The 11,058-nt window shown below is 34.2% G+C and overlaps 1 protein-coding gene across 1 annotated transcript; it reads right to left on the minus strand.

The window, feature by feature from the left end:
• On the minus strand, positions 1–4,064 carry LOC135679100 (shikimate kinase 3, chloroplastic-like). Its single transcript, XM_065192516.1, has 10 exons — positions 3,634–4,064; positions 2,449–2,495; positions 2,292–2,346; positions 2,120–2,192; positions 1,922–2,009; positions 1,303–1,385; positions 1,088–1,217; positions 732–810; positions 328–392; positions 1–231 (listed from the first exon to the last, which is right to left on the minus strand). Exons 1-10 carry the CDS (start codon positions 3,848–3,850, stop codon positions 160–162), a joined length of 909 nt encoding a protein of 302 aa, XP_065048588.1. The 5' UTR covers positions 3,851–4,064; the 3' UTR covers positions 1–159.
• Between the last annotated feature and the right edge of the window lie 6,994 nt (positions 4,065–11,058).

The raw sequence follows: 11,058 nt of genomic DNA on the forward strand, positions 1-11,058 counted from the left end.
TTTGGGTGCATTTGGACTGCAAGCTTTTCATTACGTGCTTATTCATTTACAGGACTCCAACTGAGCAGGTTCGTATCTTCAATAAACAAAAAGATTTTATGTAATGGATATAAGCAAAGACATGAGATACAGTAGAGAGGCAGGGATGATCTGGGCATTTCATCCCAGAATGAAACGATGATTCAAAGCAGCTGCATTCTCGATAACATAGCTCTCGATCTGTGTTAGTGCCTGCCAAATAGTAAACATAAAGAGAAACATTTCAGAGGTCGACCGTAACACCCAAAAATTACAGACAAGTGATGAAAGAACTGGTGTAAGTTATACCTCAAACGCAATATCCGTTGGTGTAAGCGCATGAACATCCCCATGGCCCTTTTTATCTGCAATATCTGCACAATGACCAAAGTAAATTTATCCAGTTAAATTTTGTTTGGTGACTACTACAGATTGACTAGATGACCAATTGTGTACAGCTTATCTGAATAATGGGGAGCCTGATAGTAACTCTCCTAAACTAAAGGCGAAGACCCACAATGGTAAACGTGGTTCAGAATCAGAAATGAAATGACAGCATGGAGAGTAATTTATACAAACATAAATGATATGACAAATTGAGAACTTAAAAAAGTGTAGAACAATTAAATATATAATTGCCAGAACTAAAACTTGGATCCGAGTAGAATGTAGCTAGAAATAATTAGCGACCAAGATAATGCAACTGAACATACGTTCAAGGGATACTCTTGCATCAGCATTTGCATATGCCTTGCCCCTTTGTTCGGAGAGTGCAGTGAGTTTCGCAAAAGCCTGCAGCGATATCAATAGTTAGGCCATGTTCTCAATGCAGCACCCTTTTTTTGTTTACAGTTCAACTCTTAACACGAAAAGCTGAAGTTACAGGTTTTCCTATCAACCAACAATCACTTTCTCTTAGAAAATTGCACATTGGTTAATTAACTTAAATGTCCTCAAAGAAGAATAGACCACTCAACAAGACAAGTTTATCACCTACTCAGAATATATATTAGGCTCCAGTCCAGCTGGTAGGTGAGTTTCTTATCATATAGTTTCATGCAGAGGTTACCTTCGTGTATGGATCACCAGGTTCTTGATGCAAAAGAGGGCGCGAAGCAGTCCCTACAGCAGCAATCCGCCTAGCCAGAGCTTCCAGAGGAACATCTAGCCAGATCGTAATCCCCTGTTTCATATATTTCCTGACAGTTTCAAATAATAACGCTTAGTTAACATTGCCGCCTTCAAGAAAGTTTAACAAATAGAATTGTGTGTTACGTCAACTACCAGTTGATTGGACGAATTACGGCACCACCACCAGTTGCGACAACCAAACGGCGCATTGAAGACAAGTCCTTTAAGACCTCACTCTAGAGCATGAAAAGGAAAATATTAGGAACCAATTTAAACTGAAGAAAAAAAGGAAAACATAATGAAACAAGTTACAAAGTTGTGCATCTTGTGATAAGTTAACATATGGCTGTGGATATATCCAACATTATCGGCCAAACATTACTGGGCCACAATATATGCATTTGTCATCCACTAATCACAAAAATTTATTAACATCACCAATGTTCACAAACATAAGATTAGTTGTGGGTGCATGAAAGGAAAATATGCTAATAAATCCTCAAAACATGAAAAAGGATAAATATTACGTCTAAGCATGGATCAGGAGAAGTAAGGAATGGATGATAAATTTGTGCCTTTTGGAATGAAGTGAACATATTTGGTCATGAACTTTATCAAACATGTTTGGAAAGCTAACAATTTTGTCATAAGGTGCACATTTTTCATCCAGTAATCACAAGAAGTTTCTGAAATCACAAGTCCCCATAACATCTATATATGATTTACCAAAAAATTACAATATTCATCTAAGACAATAAAAATATGTAAGCACCTCATTGTCTCTGAAGAAGGCTTCACTATACTCCTCAAATATCTGGGCAACAGAAGATACACCAACAGCCTGTTCGACCAATTTGTCACTGTAAAGAACAGAGCCATTAAATATTCAATTACAAGTAAAATAAATGAAAGAAAACACAGGTTTATTCATAAGATGAACACAATACATTATCAAGAATATGAAACAAACCTGTCGAAGAAAGAATAACGTAGCACTTCTGCTAAGATCTTGCCTACAGTGCTTTTACCAGAACCCATCATCCCTGCAACAGACACAAACAAACCATTCAGACATCCTAATTTATTATTTCATAATTAAAGTTATCTAACGACTTATTGCTCACAATTCATAAAATACTAACCAACAAGATAGATACAACGCCCACTCATGTAGGGAAGAACTTCTTCTGACTTCCTCTGCATTCAGACCAATATTAGGTTTATAATGACAGTACAAAAATGATGGTACCACTATATAAGTTCTTTTCCTTCAAAATTTGCATTTAAACAATGTCAAACCTTCAATACGAGAGCTTCATCAAATGAGTTGTGAAAGTTCTCTGAGCCTGTACCACCAAAAAGATCTGAAGTAATTACTAACCAAAAAAAGATTGTTAACTAACAGACAATTAGGATCACTTATCACAAAGATATCTGTCATTCAACCAATACAGTTATCAAAACACTTGTACAGTCAAGTTTGACGATAGTATTATTGTAGCAATTGCAATAAGGCTATCTCATGGCTAATGGAGAAAAGGAAAGTCTATTCTACCTTAACAATCATCCGTATTCAAAAACTAAAGATTTATGATCTAAAATGTGAGTAGACCAGTTTAAACAGAGATATGTCATCTCTCTTTCTGGTGTTGCAAATTAGATTAATAAGTTCATATAATAAGCCTAGATGATATATCCATCCAAACAAGTCTCGAGAAGTGCCTGAAATTTTTTTCAACTGACAATCAGGTTTGGTTTTTGTAACAGTTCGAGTAGAAGTGACAAAAAAACTAAGCTAATTTTAGTAAATGTGGGTTTCTTAAAAATAAGCTCAGGTCACTGATCTTCCAATGGGGACAAAGACCAAGATCACAGTCAAAAGTAAATGGCACCACAAGGAAATTAAGCACATCCCTATCAGACGGTCTCATTATTTGTGATCAATGGGAATGGTAATATCAGTGTTTCAGATGGATAAAAAATTCCAAATCATTATTGACCCTCTAAGACATCCTACATGTAATCCCTAATAGAACCTTAGAATCCAAGGAATGTCTTGACAAATAGTTACATACTCAAGAATTTTTTACAATTTAAACCTATGCCAAAGAAACTGAAACCAAGAAAAGCAAGGCAGAGGACCATCTTTATCATCCTCACTCTTTTCTAATCTAAGGTACCACACAGTTCAACATGTGTTTCACATGTTCTAGATCAGACAGATTATTCCATCCCATACAAAAAAAAAAAAAAACACTGCTATTTCTGTGGATGGAAATATTTTCAGACGTACAAGACCATAAAACATAAAAATCTTGCGTGCCTTAGTTACTGATTCGAAACATTAAGAAAGCAATTAAATGGATGAAATCAAAAGAATAGTAAATATTCGTAAATAAATGTTAGAAACTCTACAACTAATAAGAAATTGGACAGAATAATAAATTCTGGAGACCCAAATAAAGAAAGAGGGCAAAAACTCACCTGATGGCTTCTTGTGACAACAAAAAATGTTGCGCTCAGCATGTCCGGTGCGAATCGAAGCTCCACTCCTCCGTGGATCCCCGAATCGAACCATGGCGACCTTGCGCTCCTCCAAGCATCGGTTGGAGAGCCTGGCGAAGCCGCCAGTCTTCCGTCCGACCTTCTCCGTACCGATCCAAGAGCAGGATTGCAAGCTCAGCGCCGGACTCGCCTCCATCTTCCGATCTAAGAATCGACAATAGAAAAAGCAAATCTGCCTCTCTTGTTCGTTATAAGTTGCCAAATACCCAAACTCCCTGCAAGAACAACCGAACCGGCACCATTCCCGAGCGCGCTGGCCTCGATCGGAAGTTCAAAACTCAGCAACCCGCAGGGAGTTTGAAGGATCGAACCAACGTAGTCGCTCGGAATAGGATCTCCGGCCGGGTGGGGGGGGGAGAGGAGATGGGAGGAAGAGGAGAAGCGAAGGGAGGCGGTGTGGCTATTTATTGCCGCTCAGCGTGATCGAATAGTTGCATTTCAATACATATACCTAAAGTTACCAATATGCCCCCAAGGGCTATTAGTCTTTTTTTTTTGCTTGATTTAAATGCTTCAAAACCATTTTTTTATTTACAGAATTGATGTTTTCAATGCCAATTTATATAGTATTAGAAGGTTCCTATTTTTCTTCTCCGTTAATTTAAGGATCGATAAAAAAATGCGCGTGAGAATTACCTGAAACAAAAATATGGATAGGGAAATGAAAATTTTGTAGTATGAAAAGGCAGGGTAATTTGGTAATTTGAAGGCTTTGAGTGAGGATGGGGTGGGGATGTTGAGGGTTTGGTGGCTTCCTGACCCAACTACTACGATACGGTGGCGAGGGGGGGGTTTGGTGTGGACATTTTGGAGCCGTCGAAGAAGAAACGCCGCGTGTGGCTGAGACGACCAAACACCGGACAAAATTAATTTTTTTATTAAATAAAAATATATATAATGTTTTAAGATATAAAAATATATATTTAGTAAATAAAATAGAGAGAGAAAGAGAGAAAGAACACACGATGGTTGGTGGGGGTGTCTGATTTGAAAAAAAAAATAAAAATAATTTTTCTCGAGAAAATATAATATAAAACATAAATAGAGATTGAGATATAGCCTAAAATTATCTTTTTATAATTTGATAAATAGATACCAATATAAAGAATTGTATAAATAAATCTATTAAATCAAATCGATCATCTAAATTATCATTATACACTCATTCTAATTGTAAAAGGATGAGATTAAGTTATTCTATTTTTATTCTCTTACTAATTTAAACATTAGAGAGATTGAACTATAGAAATAATATATAGTTCATTAAGTCAAGAAGAAAGGTTGGTGAATAGGTAATTGCAACTTAAAAGAGGGGACTCGTGTTACATGCTGAACTTGTCACCTAGTCAACCCACTCATTAAGAATCTACAAACATAGATCATGCCTCATCTATGGCAAAATGGCATCAAAGTGGAAGATCATGTTCTCAAAATCTTATCCAAATTATGTTTATATTCTACATTAATCTTCACGTATTGTGTTTGATGTATAGTAACTATATTTTCTCCTATTAGACCAACATGACATGGGTTATTATTAACCTTACATCGGTTTGGAAGTTTGGATCCAACTCTATTCCTCCATGTTGACTTGATTACCTTGATGAAACAAAACAGATGTTAGGATTAGACATTCATCAGGTTGTGGCTTGTATATTTAGTTGAATCTAATTAAATAAAGAGCTCTTTGATACGATTTGCTACCACGAATCAAGAGTTGAATTTAAAGTCTTATTATTGTAGCAAGAGAAATTAAGGATGTTTTTGGAGGATAGTCAACTTGACTTGGAATCAAAATTAGAGGAGCCTTTTTAGAGACTAGTTTGACTAACTTACCTATATGAAGACTTTATGATACATGAACTGAGATTAAAATAGTCACCACAAGAATAATATCGATTTATATACCAACCCCTAAGGTAAGTTTATTTATCCTATTCATTTCTCGAATGGAAAATCTATTTAGTGATCATGATAAATTAACTATCTCATAAAGTGAAAATTTTCCGATAAAAAATATAATACAAAAACAAGGACAACTATTACATAGTATTATCATGGCATCCCATGAAATTATGCATGCTCCATGAAGCTTTGGCATCTATTTATCTAGTAAAAGGATAAACAATGCCGCCAGATAATTAATTTTTGTTGACTTTAGTTGGACCTCCAATGAAACCCATAATGATGTCTTATGGAATCCATTTTTAGGGACAAGGTTTCAAGTAGTATCAAGAATTCATCATTAATATTTCTTATATTTTTTTTATCAATATCATTATCAATAGCGATAATATCAAGAATATCATTAACTGATAAGTCGGCTCGATTAATCCACTACCAAACGTTTCGACTTATCTAAGTGTTTTTTCCTGACTAACACGAGAGACTTAGTGGGGTGAGACAATATAGCTTGTTCGGTCGGAAGTCATTTTATTGATGAGAACATGGTTCGAGATGGTTGGGTAGGTAGATTGGGATCTTCTTGGTTATAAGATTCTTCCCTAGGGGTTGGGTCATCCGGATATCTTTAGGTGATCGACGATCCTTCATGACAAGCTAATATTGGAGGTTATCTGACATGACCCCTTCGATGTTTAATTTAGCGAATTAGAGAAGACAGTAGTGTAAGTTGTATAACTGAGTTAGCGTGTAGAGAGCTCTTCTTCAATGTGAGCTGATGGGTTTCTTTTTATACCTGATCCCTCGATCTTTTTATTGGCTAGCCTACGATAAGATCAGGTTAACCACTTGATCATTCTAGTCTCTGATCCTAATAAGGTAGAATAATTATTTTCAGTCATTGATATGGGGTGGCACATCGCGATGTACCATAATGCTATTTTGAGGGTTAGTGACTTGGAGCCCTACTTAGGTGTTGGTTTCTATGACAAATGAATTCACATGGGGTAAAATCGTCCCTATAAAGTATATAATACAAATGATATGTGGATATTGATCATGGATATATTTTATAAGTATATTCTAGTGAATATTTGAACTCGGGACATTTTACTTTCATGCCATCTTAAAAATTATATCAATATTATTAAATTCAAAAGGTTAATTTATATTCTTAATAATATTTAGTCATGTGGCAATTGGTATGATAAGTGATGTGTATATTAAATATGTTGTAAGTACTCGTATAATCATAATTAAGAGTAGATTTTGATTATTCGACATGGAAGTCAATTCGGCGCCAATAGAATCCCTTTTTCAAACCGATCATAAACTCTAAAAAATATTCGAACCATGTAGAACCATATATCCCACTAATGCCTAAGTTAGTTGATAAGTCAGATTACATATATTCAATATCTTGAGATGTATCTATGAGTCTCCTATTATAGTGAATACTTGTGTTCAATATCTTGAGATATATCTATATGTGTTCAATATCTTGAGATGTATCTATATGTGTTCAACCACATGGAGCCCGGTGGTTGACCATGTGGATTCAGCTCATTGATCACATGGCCCTAATATGTTATTCATTGTGACTTCATCATGTAGGCCGCATGGAGCCAAGGTGGCCATGACCAACTAATTTTACTATACGATGAGTCTATGTAATGGTAAAGTGATAATGTATAATCGATTATGTGGTATTGTCATGTCAATCGAAGGGCTATAAGAAGTTTGCTAATCGATCATATGAAACTAAGGTATCCTCCATGTGGACTTGATTTAATGATCATAGAGAGTTAACTCGTTAGTCAAGTATAACTCCATCATATCGATGGTGGAGTGGAGGTGCCATGTAGCATTAGCATATCGATGATATCATTTTTATCGTAACAAAGATTAATTCATAGTGAATGAGATTAGATACATTTAGAGGGTGATGATTCTCAATTATCCATCAATGTTTATATAATTTATCGATCTGATTATTTTCATAATTGCTATTGGTTAAACCTTAATTAATATACAAGTGAGGATATAATCCATGTGTTTTCAAACTCAGATCTGACTAAAATGGTACCATAATAATAGTAATAATCGCTCGTAGTTTATCAACTATGTAGAGATATACTTATGCATCACATGAGAGCATCATGATGGTTTGTAACCTGATTTGATACGATATTAGGAATCTAAGTAGGAAATTATAAAATTGATGAGCAAATTATTTAAATCGTATAACAAAGATCAGCTAGCATTATAATAATAGTCAACCACAAGTTATTTGTCCCTTGTCAAAGTAGCCAACCACAAAAGGAGGATGTCTCACGGTCAAGAAAAGACTGTCTACCAACCAAAGAGAATTGACTCCGTATCACATCTCACACCAACAAGTTTTGACTTCCACTGATACATTTCGGAGTCGAGAAATCAAAGATAGGCATCTATCTATCTGCCTTGCCACCGGCATACTCGTCAAACTCTTGAACATTACGTGTTTTTTTCTTTTTTTGTTGCATCAAAGAAAGAAGAAACCTACAAGAATTAGACACACACGTATGATCCAAACATGCATGACGCAAAGCTCATGCGTGATTACCTATATCTCATCTACCAGTGGAATTAATAGAGGTAGATAATGTAGTGTTTGAATTTGTACTTATTTTCCAATATTAATTACAATAGAGGTAGAAAAAAATGACATAGATTATTCCTCCATAAAGAACTCACATAATAACAACTAATTTTGTATTTTATTATATGGTGTCGTCGTGAGATCCATAAATATACGTTCTAATTAAATTATTCTTGCAGATATGTAGAGGAAGCATCATTATGTATGCAACAGATACATGTCATGTTTCATATGTCGTCGCCATTTATCATGCGACCCATACATGCGTCATTCATTTCGCTCATCGAGGCATCCAATTCAATTCATGTTTAACATACAAGAAGGATTACATATTGCGTGTGACTCTTTCTCAAGACTCACGTCTCTTTCGTCTTGGATCCTCACGATTTAGAAAACCGCGTGGAGCTTATATAATATTATATATATATATGGATAATTTTTCTAAAAAATATTTTTTTCCGAAAAACCACTATTTTATTGTTTTTTTCAAAATTGTCTCCTAATTCAAGTAATGTTCAAAATATCTCTTACCAATCCTAATGATATTTTTTAATTTTTATTTTCATTAGTTTTGGATCATTATAATGTTTTTATTGAGCCCATTTATGATATTTTCTAATAGCGTTAGAATATTTTTATTGAGGTAATAAAAATATTATAAAACTATGAAAAATATTATATGTGATATCATATTATGTCTATTTGGTTATCATTGTTATATTTTTAGATTTGTAGTTGATTTAATTAAGATTATGAGTTCATATGAGTCATTTATAGTATTTTTAAGTTTTAAAATAGTCTCATTGTGATGAATAAAACACACAAGTCAATTTTTTATTTTTATTTGGGTAATGTTACTCCTAAATTATTATAAATACATATTTTAATATATTAAATAATTTCTAATATGGTTTGATTTCATTTGGTTCACATGTAATGTTTTCCAAAAATATTATAATATATTTTTTATTAATATATTATAAAATATTATAAAATTATTAAAAAATGCTATAAGTGATATCTTCATCTTTAGTTGTCCCCATATACCATTACGGTATCAAAATTTTAAACTTAAAAATTAATTTAATTAAGATTATAAATTCATATTCATCATTTATAATATTTTCAAGTTAGTTTTATAATGTTTTTATTGTGATGATCAAAATATTATAACTAATAAAAAATATCATTAGAATTGATGAAAAATATTTTAAATATTATTCAAATTAGAGGATACAATTTAGACCTTTTATAAATAAAAAACTTTTTGAAGAAAATCTCTCTCTCTCTCTCTCTCTCTCATATATATATATATATATATATATATATATATATATATATATATATATATATATATATATATATATATATATATATATATATATATATATATATATATATAAGAATTATACATGTGGTTCATATGAGCAATCGTTATATTGATCATATAGATATCCTATCCAACAAGGATATCTTTTATATTTATAGTCAACTATAATTATTATTTTGATCCCTATACTATTAAAAGTAGTATTGAAATTCGAGATTCTTATACTTACAAAAGTAAAATATTTAATTATAATTCTCTCATTTACTATTTTTAAATTATTAATTTCATATAAACTTCTTGACGGAGGCTTCTAACATAGCAGACCAATAACAACGTCAGTAGCACGCAAGGCCGATGGCATTCTAGATGAGTTCTGGGCATTGCCTCCGACCATCACCGAGTTCTGGGCATTGCGGTCTCATGGCATTTCTGGATTTGCCAGAATACCTGCAATCAAGATTGCTTGGATCGATTAAGATTGTTTGGATCAAAGAAAGGAAAAGCTTGTTATGTGGTCAAATCTTCCTCGTGTTGTGGAGAGATTGATCGAAAGACGTTCAATTGACATCTAAGAGTGTAATCATTTTCGTAGATTCTGTTCTGTGACTTGATTCCCTAATGAGCTTGTCTCGTTCTTCCTAAAGATTCAATGCATCTGAGATGCTGGAGAGGAGCAGGAACGGCAAAATCATATCATATTTGCAGGGGGTTCCATCGGCAGAAACCAGCGGGAGTCCTTCCTGTGCATGCTAGCTCTGTGCAGAACAAGTCCAGCATCTACGAGCACCACGGGAACCCCATCACCGAGCACAAAGGCTTGCCATCCATGGTCTTCCATTGCTTGTGGTCGTATCGGGATGCGTCTTCGCTTATCTTGTGAAAGCAGAGGATCATGGAATCCAATTAGCTAGTCTTCTTCCGGAACCATCTCTAACGAGCAAGCAGGATCGATAGAGGGACAAGCAGGTACGATGGGCGAGCACATGTGGTAGGCAATCGTCTCTAGTGGACGAGCACGATTGTCTCCAACGGAAGAGCAGGTGCGACAAATGAGGAGGGGTAGCAAGTAAACAGGTGTGGCAAGCGAACAAGATCAACAGAGGGACGACGGGCAAACAGGTTCGAAAGAGAGGAGGAAAAAAATCGATCACGGTCATGGGCAATGCTCAAATCTCCTCTAGAATGCTATTGGCCTCGTGCGCCACCAGTACCGTTGCTAGATTGCCGTCGCCGGAAGAAAGGAAAGCGATTTTTGTTAAAAGCCTCCACATTGCAAACGAGAAGTTTATATAAAATAAATAATTTAAAAAAATAAAATCATTTTTTTATTTTTTTTATTCATATATGTTTTGCACATGACATGTACGATTTTTCCCACCAAATTAACAACATGAAAAAAATTTAAATTAAATATTTCACTTTCGAGATCCCAATATTATTTTTTAAAGTATAAGAATCAAAATATTAATCA

Source organism: Musa acuminata, chromosome BXJ1-7 (assembly GCF_036884655.1).
Source record: "Musa acuminata AAA Group cultivar baxijiao chromosome BXJ1-7, Cavendish_Baxijiao_AAA, whole genome shotgun sequence".
Lineage (NCBI taxonomy): Eukaryota > Viridiplantae > Streptophyta > Magnoliopsida > Zingiberales > Musaceae > Musa > Musa acuminata.

Coding starts and splice junctions, on each gene's coding strand:
- LOC135679100 (XM_065192516.1), bottom strand. CDS start 3,850: ATGGAGGCGAGTCCGGCGCTGAGCTTGCAATCCTGCTCTTGGATCGGT. Junction 1,386..1,921: donor CCTTCTTCAGAGACAATGAG/GTGCTTACATAT, acceptor TTCATGCTCTAG/AGTGAGGTCTTAAAGGACTT. Junction 232..327: donor CAACGGATATTGCGTTTGAG/GTATAACTTACA, acceptor ACTATTTGGCAG/GCACTAACACAGATCGAGAG.